Source organism: Bos indicus, chromosome 13 (assembly GCF_029378745.1).
Source record: "Bos indicus isolate NIAB-ARS_2022 breed Sahiwal x Tharparkar chromosome 13, NIAB-ARS_B.indTharparkar_mat_pri_1.0, whole genome shotgun sequence".
Taxonomy (NCBI): Eukaryota; Metazoa; Chordata; class Mammalia; order Artiodactyla; family Bovidae; genus Bos; species Bos indicus.
The window spans coordinates 48045568-48063060 of record NC_091772.1 but is presented as its reverse complement, the minus strand read 5'-3'; the positions used below and the strand labels follow the sequence as shown (position 1 = coordinate 48063060).

Genomic DNA, 17493 nt, shown 5'->3' with positions numbered 1-17493 from the left:
ACTGTACTCCAAGAAAAAACAAAAAATTAAAGTAAAAAAAAATGGGGGGGCTTTCTCTGAATGTAAACTTGCTCATGGAGATTGTGTTCTCTGACAGTTAGGGAAAGTGGTTTTCCTCTGTGAAAGAAAGTACAGTCTGAGAGAGTCAACCACTGCAAAGTGACCTGGGGGAAAGGGAACAGAGAGAGAAAATGGGGGGAAAAAAAAAATGTTTCAAGTCAAAATGCAGACAAAAGCAAATTGGCTTGTCATTTATTTGGAAGTATACAAAGCAGCATACAAATGAAATTGATCATATCTGTTTCATCTTGCTTCCATTCAAGTATTTAAAAGTAAATTACAACCATTACATTTTATTGCTGAATTCTTCAGTACACATCTCTAAGCACTAGAGATGTTTTTCTACATTCTATTTTATAAATATAAATGAGTATCACTGTTTGCCAGCCGGGACACGCTAGGCATGGGTGAACAAGATAGAACTCTCTTTCCTTTGGTGTGGGTGGGAGATGGGGAGGTGGGGGAGACTTAAGCCATGTACTACATTGCTCATTGTTACGTTCATTTGGTGAAGTCAAGCTGTGAAGGTGATGCTCAGTGCTGCAGGACTACATGGAAGGCAGCAGCCCCTCCCAGCAGTGGTGGGAGGTGGAGGGAGTGTGAAGGCTTCTCTGAGGAAGGCACACTGTGGGTGGCCCTGGGGTGGGAAGAACGTTAGCATTTGGGAGCAGGGAGCTGAGAAGGATAGCTCGGGGTTAGGTATGGGCTCTGGTACTTCTTCCACTATCTATTAGCTTTCTGTGCCTGTTTCCCCATCTGTAAAATGGGGCCAGTAAGAGGGGTGTTTGAATTGATGGTTAGCCTTATTAAGGAATTCACAGTCTTACCCAAACACTGTTGGTTAAGGCGGTGGCCAGGTTTAGCAACTGAGAAGTCACTGTGGCTGTAGCAAAGGTAAAGCGATGAGATGGGCAGGACCAGCTGCTAGTCCAAGGGCAATGAGAAGCATGGAAGGTGCTTCTTCCATGTGGAAGGTCTGGGTCTATATTTCTAATTTTTCATTACTTACTCAATTGCAAATTGTGATATGTTTTCATTCTGGACTGCCATGTCCGCACATCTTTGTTATCACCAGACAGGATTGATCTTTTCCGTTTCTTACCAATCATATAGACTCTAAAATGGCAACACTTTAAAAACTGTGTTTCTGTGATGACTCACATCAAGCAGCTATTCATACTGAGCACTGGAAACACACACACACACACACAACTTACAGTTGTGAGTTGTGTTTTATTCAGGGACCTTACTGAGGACTACAGCCTGGGAAGGCAGCCTCTCAGACAGCTCTGGGGAACTGTTCCAAAAGGTAAGGGAGGAGCCTGGATATACAGGAGTTTCTGCTGAAAAACAAACAAAAAACATGTAGTTTTGGACTACAGGTAGATCAAACCAGTCAATCCTAAAGGGAACCAACGCTGAATATTCATTGGAAGGAGTGATGCTGAAGCTGAAGCTCCAGTACTTTGGCCACCTAATGTGAAGAGTTGACTCACTGGAAAAGACTCTGGGGCTGGGAAAGATTGAAGGCAAAAGAAGAGGGTGACAGAGGGTGAGATGGTTAGATAGCATCACCAACTCAATGGAGGTGAATTTGAGCAAACTCTAGGAGATAGTGGAGGACAGAGGAGCCTGGCGTGCTATATAGTCCAAGGGCTTGCAAAGAGACACAACTTAGTGACTGAACCACAACATGTAATATCTGTGAAAGTATAGATCTGATTTATTTTTCTAACATAAATTGAAAAGATAACAATGAAAATAAACATTGTCCACCTAGCAGCACCTAAAGTTCTTTTGTATACTACCAGTAGTTTGAGAAACACTGATCTGAGCAAACCATTCTAATTAGTTCTTTGAAAATCTCCACTCAGGGCTAGCTGGTAAAATCTGTTGCTTGAGTGGGATGCTGGTTGACTGGTAGGTTCAGTTTGTAAAAATCTTCAAGATGTTCACTTATAAACACTCTTCTGTATGATTAAAACCAATAAAAAGTTTAAAAAATAAACTTCGAAAACTTTAAAAAGTATCACTGTACTGTTTTTTGTTAATTACCAGTAATATGATCTATTACATACATACATCATGCAAAGAAACAGACTAGTAAAGTGAAAAGCAGTTACACAAATATATTAAAATATGTTTCTCCTCCTTAGAGTTCAGAGGTTTCTGCAAGCAAATCCACCCTCCCATAGACTTCTGAAATGGACCAAAGATGATATCCTAGATAGAATGTTCATAGGCTAAGATGTCAATGAAGAGATCTGTAGGGCAGTATTAGACAATGATACCAGAGATCAGAGTCTTAATATCCTTATCTCTTAGTCTTTATTAAAGGAAAACAGAGATGAGTGGAAAATGCCATCCTAACAGCATGAAGATCAAATTAAGGAGTGAGATTGCAGGGAAACAAATATTTTGTACTGACCTGTCACAAACACTTACTCAGATACAAGAAAGCACACACCACACTTTTTTTTTTTTAACCCTGAAATGATTCTGGCTTTTAGATTTCTAAATTCTCTATTTTCAGAGTTTACCTTTTTTCTGAACACCCGCAGCACTGATGTTAATCAAGGTTACAAAGTCACTGATACTAAAATCTTACCACCAAATAGAAGCGGCTACTTCTTAGTATGGAAATTCAAATACCTTATATCTTTTGTCTTTTAAAAACAGTATTAAATACTCTAGTTTTCTTCTGTTGATAGCCATGGAAAGTAATCTCCAATACTTCAGTGACTGCTGCTGCTGTTGCTAAGTCGCTTCAGTCATGTCTGACTCTGTGTGACCCCAGAGACGGCAGCCCACCAGGCTCCCCCGTCCCTGGGATTCTCCAGGCAAGAACACTGGAGTGGGTTGCCATTTCCTTCTCCGATGCAGGAAAGTGAAAAGTGAAAGTGAAGTCGTTCAGTTGTGTCCGACTCCTAGCAACCGCATGGACAGCAGCCTACCAGGCTCCTCCATCCATGGGATTTTCCAGGCAAGAGTACTGGAGTGGGGTGCCATTGCCTTCTCCATCAGTGACTGAATATGCTAAAAACTACAGCATATTAAAAAGTAGAGACATCACTTTGCTGACAAAGGGCCATATAGCCAAAGCTATGGTTTTTCTAGTAGTCATGTACGGATGTAAGAGTTGAACCATGAAGAAGGCTAAAAAGTGAAAGTTGCTCAGTCATGTCTGACTCTTTGCAACACCATGGACTATGCAGTCAATGGAATTCTCCAGGCCAGAATACTGGAGTGGGTAGCCTTTCCCTTCTCCAGGGGATCTTCCCAACCCAGGAATCGAACTGCGGTCTCCTACATTGCAAGTGGATTCTTTACCAACTGAGCTATAAGGGAAGCTCTGAAGAAGGCTGAGCGATGAAAAACAGATGTTTTTGAATTGTGGTGTTGGAGAAGACTCCTGGACTCCAAGGAGATCAAACCAGTCAATCCTACAGGAAGCCAACTGCGAATATTCATAGGAAGGACTGATGCTGAAGCTGAATCTCCAATACTTTGGCCACCTGATGGGAAGAGCCAACTCGCTGGAAAAGACCCTGATGCTGGGAAAGATTGACGGCAAAAGGAGAAGAGGGTGACAGAAGTTGAGATGGTTAGATAGCATCACCAACTCAATGGACATGAATTTGAACACACTCTGGGAGATAGTGAAGGACAGAGGAGCCTGGTGTGCTGCAGTCCATGGGCTCGCAAAGAATCAGACACGACTTAGTAGCTGAATAAAACAACAGCAGTCAAGGGCATCTACAGGTTAACTTCACATTAAAAAACAATAAAACTAGCTACTTCAAAATTCAACCTGTAGTTTTTCAATTTAAGTCCTCATGGTTTGACAATTATTGGGGGGCCAGTTGAATAGGAGAAGCCCATGGAGAAAATGCAGATAACTGGTTGTCAGAGGAAGACCTGGAGTTGTTTTCTCAAAGGACTGTTCATTTCCTATTTCTTTCCTGTTAGGTCTCCTTCCAGTGGTGCTGTATTTTGAGGTGGATACTGTTCCCACATTTGTTTCTCCTAGAACTGGAAGCCATAATGTGTAATTCCAAACTTTTAAAAGGCTTCTCTCTCCAGTCAAGAATCTGCAAGACCTCTGGTTTGAGAGGGCACCCTCATTCACTGTTAATATACACATGTAAGCTGATCTTTGTGCATACTCTGCTTTCTGGAAACCTATGGAGTCTCATGCTAATTAAATTTCCCCTAGAGTTTCTCAAAATCTAATTACTCAGTGTTGCCGGCTTTTCTCATAGTCCCCCTGTCAAGTGATAGAACACTTCAGTGCAATTTGTTCCAAGGACCTTTGAGGGAGGGGTTAGCATGAGGCTTCCGATTACAATTTCAGGGAGCTCGGTGCTGAGAGATGTCCTTCTACCAAAGGAATCTCAAATAAACCTTAAGGATGCAGCTGAAGAGCAGAGGACCTACCAGCACAGGCTTGCTTGGGCTATTTAAAAGCCATTCCCCTTAAAAAGGAACAAAATAATGCCATTTGCAGCAACATGGACCTAAAGATTGTCATACTGAGTGAAATAAGTCAGAGAGAGAAAGACAAATGTCATATGATATCACTTACATGTGGAATCTAAAAAAAGGGTACAAATGAACTCATCTACAAAACAGAAATAGAGCATAGACATAGAGAAGGGTAGGGGAGGAGGGATAAATTAGAAGATTGAGACTGACATGTATACACTACTATATATAAAATAAACAACTAATAAGGACCTACTGTAGAGCACAGAGAACTCTACTCAATATTCTATAATGGCTTATATGGAAAATTTAAAAAGGAGTGGGTACATGTATATGTGTAACTACTTCACTTTGGTGTACACTTGAAACTAATGCAACACTGTAAACCAACTATACATCAGTAAAATTTTTTTAATTAAAAATTTTTTAAAAAATGAAGCTGCTCCTGACCAAGCAAGGGCAGGACAAGGGTGAGACATCCGTTGTTCAGAGGGTGACAGAGGGTGTGGGCAACAGGCAGGTGGAACCAAAAATGAGAGGAAAGAGTCCACTTGGGCAAACGTTTCCTTTTCTTCTTCCACCACAAGTTGACAAGGCTGCATCCATCAATTAAGCATATGATAAATGAGTTTACACATACTTTGGTGAGTGGTGCACATTTGTTTTTTTCTCACCTCTCACATTTACAATCTGGTGGAGATGAACAGACTTTTTTCTTTTAATTTGCAAATCTTAGCTCTTATTTTAGATGGTTCAAATGTTCCTTCCATACCCAGTGAGTATAAAGCAGGAAACTCTGGCATTGGAGAAGCAAAGGTATGATTAAGATGTGATGCACCTTTTGGAAACATATTTAAATTATTTGGGGACACACGTTCTCAGTCACATGGTCACAGTTTTACAACTTGATTGAATTCTTATATTTGATTCAGCATAAGGCTTTGTACCCTTCAAAAAAACTAACTCATCAAGGGACTTGTTTGGCACTCCAGTGGTTAGGACTCCATACTTCCACTGCAGGGGGCCCAGGTTCTATCCCTAGTCAGTGGGGCACCCCCCCCCCAAAAAAAAACCCAAAACTCATCAAATGGAAGCCTGTCCTCTTAGGTCAGGTTCTTCCAGAAGCAGACTCTGAGTCAAGGGTTCAGGTATAGGAGATTTATTATGGAAATACTCCCAGGAGACACCAGTAATTGAATGAGAGAAGGAGGGCGGGGAAAGGAAGGAGCCAGGAAAGGGTGAGATAGTGAAACCCCAGCTTTGACCTGACCAGGAGGGGAGCTCTTATACTTGAATCATGCCTCAGAGCATGTCCTTCCTGGAAAGAAGGAAGGTGGACTTTGGACTCCCAAACCACTTGGTCACTGGCCTTAGGTCAAAGGGATGGCCTAAAGGCAATAAAACCACCAGACACTGCCAGCTCTCCATTTGGACTGGACTGGCTCCAGGACCAGATCACAGATGCCAGCCTTGGCCTGCAAAGCACTTAGCTGGGGGCTGGGCACACCAAGCTGGCAAGAGACCTGATGGGTTCTGGGTGATGCACCAATGGTATTGGCCACAGGGATACTCTCCTCCTGCCCCCATACACCTGCTCTCACCACCAGGCACCAGTTACTGGTCTTTCATCAAGTTCTGCTGCAAGAGGAAATGAATAATATCTTTTGAAAGTCCTGGGGTCAGCTTTTCATCCTGTAGAGACGTACTTCCTTCTCTGACTGGGTAGAAGTGGGCATCCCTGGAATGTTTCTGTAAGATGGAGCAGCCATTCTGGTTGAAGATGACCCGGGCCATTTGAAAACTGCGGAGGGTGTATGTTTGGTTCTCCTGGTCCTTTAGTTCATTGATTTTCTGAGACAGGCACTGGCAAACAGATGTGGAGAGTGAATTTCCAGAGGCTGGCTGTGGATTGCCAAATACTTCATAGAATTTATCCAGAGATTTCCGAAGTCCATCATCCTCTTCCTTGGTTTCTGGTTGGCCCTTCACAGAAGGGTAAAACCAGAAGTTCTCAGAGGTCCAGGAATCATTTTGCTCAGTATTTAGATTACTGCTATCTGCAAGACAAAATACATTCCAATCTTCAAACACATATTTTAAAATATCAGAAAGCAAGGCAAGAGCAAATGATATTTCCTTTCAGTTAACATACTCACTGTTCCTTGGTCCTGGATGAAGCACAAGCTGGAATCAACACTGCTGGGAGAAATATCAATAACCTCAGATACGCAAATGACACCACCCTTATGGCAGAAAGCAAAGAGGAACTAAAGAGCTTCTTGATGAAAGTGAAAAAGGACAGTGAAAAAGCAGGCTTAAAACTCAGCATTCAAAAAATGAAGAATCATGGCATCCAGTCCCATCACTTCATGGCAAATAGATGGGGAAACAATGGAAACAGTGACAGACTTTATTTTCTTGGGCTCCAAAATCACTGCAGATGGTGACTGCAGCCATGAAATTAAAAGATGCTTGCTCCTTGGAAGAAAAGATACGACCAACTTAGACAGCATATTAAAAAGCAGAGACATTACTTTGCTGACAAAGGTCTGTAGAAAGCTATGGTTTTTCCAGTAGTCATGTATGGATGCGAGAGTTGGACCATAAAGAAAGCTGAGTGCCAAAAAATTGATGCTTTTGAACTGTGGTGTTGGAGAAGACTCTTGAGAGTCCCTTGGACTCCAAGGAGATCGAACCAGCCAATCCTAAAGGAAATCAGTCATGAATATTCATTGGACTGATGCTGAAGCTCCGATACTTTTGCCACCTGATGTGAAGAACTGACTCACTGGAAAAGACCCTGATGCTGGGAAAGATTGAAGGCAGCGGGAGATGGGGACGTCAGTGGATGAGATGGTTGGATGGCATCACCAACTCAATGGACATGAGTTTGGGCAAGCTCCGGGAGACGGTGATGGACAGGGAGGTCTGGCTTGCTGCAATCCATGGGGTTGCCAAGAGTCGGACACGACTCAGCAACTGAACTGAACTGTTCCTTAGTAACTGGCAATGAGTAGAATAACCTGATTTCAGAATCTGTTCCCACTGTCTAGGGATTATGCCACTCATTTCCTCAAAATAAGAATATCTTACTTGCATGTATCAGGCAGGTGTTCTTAACCTGGGAGTCCTTATATAGAAATTCAGGATGTTTATGAACTAGAATGGGGGAAAAACCTTATTTTCATTAACCTCTACCTGAAATTAAGAATTTCCTTCCATAAAGAATGTAGGCAACAAACTTATTAGCAGCAGCGTCTGTGACTCTGTTACCAACAGATCACAGCTATTTTTATTTCATATTAAAGTTTATTGAAGATGTTTTAAAATATCACTTATGCTTATCACTATGTATGGACCAAACTGTCCTTCCAGAATTCATATCTTGAAGGCCTAATCCCTAATGTGACTGTAATTGGAGATGGGACTTTAAGGTTATTAAGGTTAAATTAAGTCATAAGGGTGAGGCCCTAATCAGACAGGACTTGAAGGCCTTGTAAGAAGAGGAAAAGATCCCTCTCTCTCCCCTTCCCACCCCCTCCCCACCCCCATGTGCAAGAACCAAGGAAAGGACATGTGAGCATGTAAGCAGACAATGAAAAGGTGATCTTCTGTAAGCAAGGAAAGCCCATGCTGACACCCTGATCTCAGGCTTTCGGCCTCCAGAACTGTGAGGAGATACATGCCTTTCTTTGGTGTGAGCCTCGCAGTTGATGGTACTTTGTTATGGCAGCCTGAGTAGTTGAAGACACACTGCTCTGAAATCACCATAGTTATTACTTCTGATACTAGATCTTATTATATAAGTGTTAATAAAAAGCATTATATATTGATTATATCATATCTTTGTTCTTTAAATATTTTAATAACTATTTTTCAATATTTTTTCCTTAGTAATCCTATATATTTTGATTCATGTATTTAAAAACACTATTCTGAGAAGTTGAGAGGCTGCACCAGAGGCCAAAGGAGGCAAAGGAATTCATGGCACAAACACAGCAATGACCCCTAACATACAGTTCTGGGCCTTTATACAGTTCAGACATTTTCTTTTCTACTCCCTATAAGAATCCTTTAGACTCTTTACCTCTAAATTAAAGTTACCATTTTTTGTGCTTTTTAAAGGAGGGGTAACAAATAAAGTAAGTGATTTAATAATAAAGAAGAAAGCAGATCTAAAGACAAATCTTAGTTCTTGATCTAACCTGTTCCTCTCTGGACACCCTAATTCTTAACATAGAAATCCTTTAGGTCATTCGAAACAATGTTCCTATTGATGTGTTCTACAAAAGACTTTATACAAAAAATTAATTTGCAAGTTGCAGAATTCCTTATACAGCTAGCAGTTTTATTCTTTAAAATTTCATACTTTAAATCAAAATGTATTTTCCTTTTTTCACTATGACATAAGCTTTATTAAATTACTAGCTTTAATTTCACACACACCCTACCCTTGCTAACTCAATTAATAGCTATAATAAAAATATTTGTACTTGCTAAAGATGAAGAAAGTTGAATGGCGCACTGGGTGAAGTTTAAAAAAGGAGGCAGGATTTGATGTTTTGACTCTAGTTTTCCTACCAGGTAGACATGACATCTTTCTAAGCTTTGGCTTTCTCGTCTATAAAACAAGAGTTTTGCTAAATGATCTCTTTCCCAGAACTTCCATGGTAATACAGGGAATGGAAAAGTATAATCCAAAGCATTGGAGTATACAAAAAGAACGTGGACATAAGTTCTGTGAGACACATGCAGGGCCAATGTGGACAAGCATCCACTAATTCAACACACATTTAAGAGCAATCTAATGATATCAGTGTAACTCATTACAAGTTGCTACAAAATACACAGAGGATGCTGAAGACCATGGCCTTCACCTGAGACTCACACTTCAACTGGACCTCAGTTAGAGAAGACATACTTCTAGATATCAAACAACTGGAAAATACTCACAGGATGTGTGTGTGTGTGTGTTGTCAATACACAAAGATGGGATGATATTGACTGGGGACAGTGTGGATACAAAGGATAAATGCAGTGTTAGGGAAGGATCAGCATGTAGCAGAAATAGTGAGGGGTGCCTCTTTGGAGAAGGTTACATGCAGTCTTATTACGAAGCGACCAGCAATCAGAGACCACGGAAACAGAAGGAGGGTTAGTGAACAAGGCCATGTGGCAAGAAGAAGCAGAAACTAAATAATTCCATGGCTGGTGTCAACATCCTCCTCTACTAGTTGGCTATATCTTCAGCAGCCTGAGACCCAGCATGGAGGCAGAAGGAGAAAGAATTCATAGAGTGGCCAGACAGATTCCTGGGACAGACAACAGAGACCATGGCTTTCTAAAGAATTTAGTGGCAGAGATGGTATATCCATTACACTGGATTTCAGCAAGTCTAAAACTATGTCCGAGGCCCCTCAATCATAAAAAACAAAATACAATTTTTTAAAAAGAAAAAGAAATCTCCTTTGTTGTTGATATGCCCAGAACTTCTGCCTAAATTCCCCCCAATAAGCCCCTTACTGAACTGCAGCCTCCTGGATGGGTGGAGGGTGAGGGAGGCAGAAGCTGGCTTCTTTCTGGTCCTGGTGTCAGAGAAACAGCAGGAGAGGACTTCCTAGCCACCCGACTTGGAATGCTAAACACACTTTCCAGTAACAACTTTCTTATCCACACAGGTCAATAGGTTCTATAATGTGGAAGGGGATGTGAATAGACAGAGTGGAAAGTTTGGGATCATCTAAAGCAGAGTGATTCATAACACAGTTTCCAAAGTCAAGTAGACCCAAATTCAAATCCCTGTTCTGCCACGTTCAAGTTGTGCAAACACTGAGTAAATTACTTAACATCTCTGAGACTCAGCTTCTTCACGTGAAAAATGGTTATCAGCTCATGAGTCTCATGTTGTGAGAACTGACTAAGATAATACATGTAAAGCACTTAACCCACCTTGAAGAATGGCTGATTCCAGGCTGGTGATAGGGAAGTATAAGCCCGGAACATGAATCCATAAACTAATTGAAAGTTTGATGAGAAACAGGCTATTTACAGCTCATAGTATCTCCCCATAAGATACTTATTAGTTGTGAAAGGAAAAAGAATAACTTTATATATAGTGGAGAAGCATGGCAAGTATCACCATACACAAGGGATCTAAGAGCAACATCAGTAACAGGACAAATCAAAATCATGTGTGACCTGATCCAGTGAACAGGAAGGCCCAGCATCACTTCTTGGATATTCTTGCCAAAGGTGCAGCACCTGAACCAATTATGATGAAGCGGCAGACAAAACCAAACCAAGAGAAGTTCTACAAAATGAATGGCCCGTACTCTTCCGAAGTGCCAAGTTCATGAAAACCAAAGAAAGGCTGAGCAACTGTTCCAGACTGAAGGAGACTACAGAGACAGGACAACTAAATGTAGCATGGGATTTCCTCTGGCTCCTTTTGCAGAACACTCTTGGGCCCCTTGAATGGAGTCTGGGGATTAGATGGTAGTAACGTGTTACTGTTACTTTTCTGATTTTCATGGTTTCATTGGACTTTGTAGGAGAATGTCCTTATTTGTAGGAAAATCAGAGGTGGTGGGCAACAAGTTGGCAACTTACTCTCAAATCATGAAAAAAAAAAAAAAAACCTTTATATCATACTTGCAAATTTCTATGAGTTTGAGATTGTTTCAAGAAAAAAAATTAAAACAAACCTCTGAAGGAATAATTGTTAAAATTTCTTTGGGTAGCCTACTATAAAATTAAAACAATCATAAAAGCCTTAGTTCAGGGATTGGCAAATATAGTTGCCTAACAAATGTACTGCCATTAGAGAGGTGAGGGGAAAGGGAAAAGGGAAGGATCCCACCATGGCAGGGCAAGGTGTCCCTTTCCACCTTCTTTCCCACAGATGATCTGGTCCTGGGGGTAAAGGCAGGAAGCCAGGGGCTGGGGAGGGTCAATGGGAAGAAGTGGAGAGAGAAGGAGAGCTACGCAGAGACACTCCAAGCAGTAGGGTGTGTACTTATTAAGCAGCTGGTCAATAACTTGGATATGCAGATTTAAAACTTCTCATCTGTGTTCCATTTTTATGTTTCATTTAATTTTTGAAATTCAGTGTCCATGGAAGAACCTAAAAACCTAGCCTGTCATCTCTATTTTCAGGGATACGTCAAGCAGCTGGCAATTCATCTTCAAAAAGACCCTCCTTCCCCTTTCCAGAAGAGTAATGACAATATGGATTGAGTTATTTACTACGTCAGTTCTTTTGAACACTGCTTCTAGTTCATTTTGACTTTAATTTCCTTTAAAAATTTGCTTTACCACTGACTACAAAGTCGTCTCTTTAATTATGTGGCTGTGGTGAACTTTTGGATATATTATTGTTTCTTCACCAGTATACAAAGCCAGCCACTTCTTTTCCTGATGTACCTACACACAGACAGAAGATGGACATCTGATAACTTGGTCAGTTCCTGCTCAGTGGAGCATCCTCACAGCTATATTCAAACCCCACCTTATTCTACCTGTTGCTAGAGCTTAGACTTGTAGGGCTCTCAACTGAGGATAGAAATGTCTACTCCAGGGACAGTCTGGGGATGCTTTTGTGTCAGTAACTGGAAAGCGTTACTTGTATTTAGTGAGTGGGATCAAGGATGTAAATGTCCTACAACGCATGGAAGAATCCCATATATCAGAGAATCATCCTTTCCCCAAATCCCAGTAATGCCCTACACTCCCAGGGAGTGACACTGGCTCAAAGGATTCTGGAAGGAGCCGGAACTCAATGCTGAATCCTACAGAGTTGTAACAGATCGATTTGCCTTGAGCTCTCCAAGGCATTTTTGCTATTGATACCTGCATAGTGAATGCCCTTCTAGGGGGTCACCTGTTTGCACCATGCATTCCTTCCCTCCAAGGCTTTGAGATGGCTTTTTATTTTCTCAGTGAGGGCCCCAATCCTAATAATTCTGGCATTATGTAAATTGGGTGAAATTTCCCTTTCTATTTCAATATGCTTTCCATGGTGAATAGATTTCTTTAGGATTTGAAAGAAGAAAGCAGGAAGGATGGGGCTTGAGATCACAGTGCTTTTGCATGCATTGCTTCCAGGGCAACTATCTACCAGAGGTAAATTGTTAAATTTTCTTTGACCAAAGAGAGTAGTGATAATATATAGATATTTAAGATTCTTATAGACCTAAAAACTACTTTTTTATCTTTAGGAGTTATAGATGCTATTTGAGTTTAGTAATCCAAGACAATCAATTAGCATGGAGCATTTGAGATTAATGGTTGTATTCTGAAATTAATGCCATTAGCCTTCAGAAAGTCAGATATTTAATGAGAGTTTCTCCCAGTAAATCTTCCAAGGCTACTACTTCTGTGGTTGATAAATGCACAGTGGTATTTTTATCTCTGTGAAACATTTTAGCCTTCAACTTTTAAGTTTCTTTTAGATGGATTTGATATTTAGAACTCTGCCTCCTCCATGTAGAAGCATCAATAGCCGCCTACTCTGCCTTACTTGGGGAGAAGGCAATGGCAACCCACTCCAGTACTCTTGCCTGGAAAATCCCAGGGACAGGGGAGCCTGGTGGGCTGCCGTCTATGGGGTCGCACAGAGTCGGACATGACTGAAGCGACTTAGCAGCAGCAGCAGCAGCTGCCTTATTTGTCCAGAGTTTCTTTCACCAGCAACTGCTAATTAGGAGGATCTGTGGCTTCAAGGCTGTACAGAGCTGACAGAAATCTAACCCAACACTTAATAAAAATATGGAGAATGATCAGGATTTAAAGAAAGAAGGAATATGTGGTTTGTATAATCTCCTATGTTGCTTGGGCAGGGGTGGAGGGAGCTGCCCCTTTCTCAGGGTGCTGCATGGCACTCCCAAGGGTAGCTCTGTTGCCTCAGTTTGTCTGTTGGAGGCTCCCTGGGTTCCGTGTGGCTCTTAGAAAAATTTACGGGCATGAGAACAAGGAGAATGGGAGAAGGGGAACACGTCCTGGTGAGGGGTGGTCACTCACCAGCACACTTTGGATGTGCTGACTCATCTCCTTCATGACAGCAGTCAGAGGCCTCCCAACGTCCCTACATGGGTGACCTACCAATTTTAGTATATCAGGGGCTGTGGCCCAAAGATCTGGGGCACCCCCTGTGAGGCTGCATCTTCCTGTTCCAAACCTCATTTGCTTTTCCTTCCTTTATATCCTCTTCTTTCCTCTCATTCTTGCTGCCTCACTCCATACTCTGTGGAGGAACAGAGGAGTGAGCAGCATCACTGGATGAACAAGAACAAGTCCTACGTCCAGCCCTACAGACCTCAGGGAAATCAAACCGGTGCTGACACCTCTGCATCCTGACTTCTTTCCTGATCCTTGAGCATATCAAGAATGCTCCCGCCTCAAAACCAGGACTTCCCTGGTGGCCCAGAGGCTAAGACTCCATGCTCCCAATGCAGGGGATCCAGGTTCAACCCCTGACCAGGGAACTAGATCCCATGTGCTGCAACTAGAGTCCACAGGCAGCAATAAAGATCCTGCACGCTGCAACTAAGACTGGTGCAGCCAGATAAGTAAATAAATATTAAAAAAAAAAATAAAAGCCGGTTCCCTCTTCATAACCTTTGCACTGGCTATTCCTCCCCATGGAACATGTTTGCTCCACATGTCTGCATAATCGGTTTCCACATCACCATGAGTTCTCCGCTCAGATGTTTGTTACCTTCTCAGTGAGGCCTTCTGTATGAGTGGCCTAGGTTATGCTACGTAACAAGCAAATCCCAAATCTCATAAAACAACAAATGATTATTTCTTACTCCTTGCACTCTGTCATGCTACTAGCAGATCTGTATCATCCTTGTCCTTACCCTAGAACCCAGGCCACTACCTCAACATCGCTAAGTGACCATGGAACAGAGCATGGTAGGGCAGTCCCTGGGAGAGCACTGCCATTTCTGTTCACACATCAATGCCAATGTTAAGTTGTATGGCCAAACCTGATTTCAAAAGAATGAGGAAGAAAAATTCTCCCATAGGGAGAAGAGATTACTGGTGAACAATAATTCAGTCTGCCACACTTTTCTGGAGCACACTATTTAAAACTGTATTTCTTTTACTTCCTAGATCCTGCTGCTGCTGCTGCTAAGTCGCTTCAGTCGTGTCTGACTCTGTGCGACCCCATAGACCGCAGGCCACCAGGCTCCCTGATCCCTGGGATTCTGCAGGCAAGAACACTGGAGTGGGTTGCCCTTTCCTTCTCCAATGCATGGAAGTGAAAAGTGAAAGTGAAGTCACTCAGATGTGTCCGACTCTTCTCGACCCCATGGACTGCAGCCCAAGAGGCTCCTCTGTCCATGGGATTTTCCAGGCAAGAGTACTGGAGTGGGGTGCCATCGCCTTCTCTGAGATCCTAGCTGTCCCTATTGCCCTTGTCTGTCTTATAGTTTCCATATAAACCTAACAGCCTTTAATAATACATGATTCGTTGTTTACTGTCGATCTTCTCCTACTCAAAGTTTTTTGTCACTCTCATTATCTGTTGTATCATCATGGCCAAGCAGATGGTAGATACATTTTAAAAGTTTTGATGTTTTGTTTTATTTGATAAGTTTTACTTTCAAATGTACATGTAAATGTGTGTATTACTATGGTAACCAGTATTCACTAGGGTGACTGGGATGTTTGCCTGGAAAACCTCAGTTTGTGCCTGTTGTCTCAATTATTTATTAAGAGTATCCTTTTTCACTCTCAAAAGGGCCCTGGGTTACATAATCCACTATATGAACATATGAATCATGATATATTACACTTATAAGCTGATGCTGGAGGAAGGGGCAGATATATCTTGGGTCAACAGTGAGACATTCCACCACACACACCTGGGGGCAAGGTAGGGGAGGGTTGAGTTTTGATGCCGGAAATAACCCCAGTCTGTGGTATACATAATGTACCTACAGATTTTTGTTTCTTTGTTTTTACTAAACCTTCTGTGGATTTGTTCTACTGTATTCTAAGAAAATCCTCTTTTTCTACCCTTGCTTTTTCAGACCTGGTATTTTTCCTACCCACTTGCTGTCCAAGAAATTTTGATTACTGCCCTGCAAGTGAAGGGCTTCAGTTTACTCTACTCTATCAGCAACTTGCTTAGATTCCTCTTTCTGGTTTCATCTGGCTATCCCCCACCCCTCAAGGAATAGCATCAGCATAGTTATTCCCCATCTCATTAGTAACATAAAATCAATGACCAGAAAAACATAAGCTTAAGCCTCCTTTTGCCTGATGGCTTATACATTTTAGAATCTGCAAACCGTTTCTTTAAGGGACATAAACCACATACTCATAAGGAAAGGCAAGGAGATACTCATATTAGGATATTTAATCCAAATTAACACTTCAAAGGATGGACGGTGTGGTCAGGTGCTTTTGAAACCACAGTCTAGGTCTGTATTTACATCTTTTCAAAAGTAAAAGCATGGATGAATCACCCAACAGATGCCAAGGGCAGAGAACAGAGTCCTCTAAATGGCAACTGCTGAGAAATAAAATGAATGCTGAAAAAATTTAAAAAAATATGTGTCATAGGTGAACAGCCCTAAGAGTAGGTGCCCAGAGCAATTAATAAAGGTCAATCTCTACTGTCTGATTTATAAACTATCTTACTTTTATCTTGGCATTTTAAATTTTTTCTGAAGAGATTAAAATTCAAAATTTTCTAAAGAGATTAAATTCTGAAAATTACAGAGAACAATAATATCCAAGTTCACACCACTCCAGATTGACAATTACCTAATGACATATTTGCTTCAAATCTTTTTTCCCTATTAATGAAGAATTAAACAATTCAATTAAAGTTGACATGTAAGTAGAAATTCCCACATAGAAACTGATTTATTCCAGTCCATTTTTATACTTTACATATATAAGTATCCATAAGCAAGATAGAGTGTTGCTTTATGTGTGATGGTCTTTTCAATTTTATTTTTAAGGCTGTGTAGGTTGTGTCTAATTTTTCACTTTTACAAACATGACCTTAGTGAGCCCTTGTGTACTTGTGAGACTTTCTCTGGAAATACATCCAGGAGTGGAACTGCTGAGTTGAAGGAAACATGTGTTTTCAATTTCACTAGATCCTGCCAAATCACCTTCCCAAGTGGTTGCAGCATTTACAGTCCCACCGGCGCTGTCCAGCTTTTCCTGTTTCTCCACAGCTTTGCCAAACCCTGATACTGTCAGATGCTTCAAGCTCTATCTCCTTATTGGGTTCACATTTTCCTGATTACTCCTATGCTGAGCTGCTTTTCATATGGGTTTCCTTGCTGTAAACTGTCTGTTAATGTTCTTTACCATTTTTCTTTCGAGTTTTTGTCTCTTTTCTATCTTCTTTTTAATGGCTTATAAAATTATAAAGAAAACAATATCTTTTCTGACTTTTCTCCAATTAATCTCAAGACCAGATTTTTCCAGACTGGAGATTTTTTAAAAAATGTGAGGATGAAAAAAAGACGACATGAAAAGCCTCAAGTCCTGTTTTTGTTTTAACCGCAAACCTGCTTCCCAAACAAAACAACTCTCTGTGTTAGTTTATCACTACCAAAAAGTGATACTGTGTTTCTACTCCATTTAATAAAAAGTCACGATCCAGGGGCTGGGGACACAACCAGCTTATTGAATCTCATTTTCCAGACAAAAAAAATTAAGACAGGACCAAGTCTCCAGAGTCACTTGATGAAGGTATTGGCAAATAGAACACACAAAAAAGGCTAACAGACTCATTATTTTTCTTAATTAAAATCATTTTCATATAACTACTATTTGCCACAATGAGGACCACTGATGGTGATGATGAGCCAAGTAGGGCGTTCAAGAGTCTCCCTAGATGATTCATAATCAACATTTAGAAACCATAAGCTTAGATACTAGAAATGCTTAACAATTCTCTTCTTTACTATGAGACTG

General features: G+C 41.2%; 1 protein-coding gene across 6 annotated transcripts in view; it reads right to left on the bottom strand.

Moving 5' to 3' along the window:
* Positions 1-223: 223 nt before the first annotated feature.
* SHLD1 (shieldin complex subunit 1) overlaps positions 224-17493 on the bottom strand; it is a 171402-nt gene continuing 154132 nt past the window's right edge. For 3 of the 6 annotated variants that reach the window (XM_070801148.1, XM_019973367.2, XM_019973365.2), the window contains exon 3: positions 224-6602. In XM_070801148.1, coding sequence (XP_070657249.1) covers positions 6160-6602 — 443 coding nt within the window. In that variant the 3' untranslated portion in view covers positions 224-6159. The remainder of the gene's footprint in view (positions 6603-17493) is intronic. The other 3 variants (XM_019973368.2, XM_070801149.1, XM_070801150.1) reach the window with 3 other exon arrangements.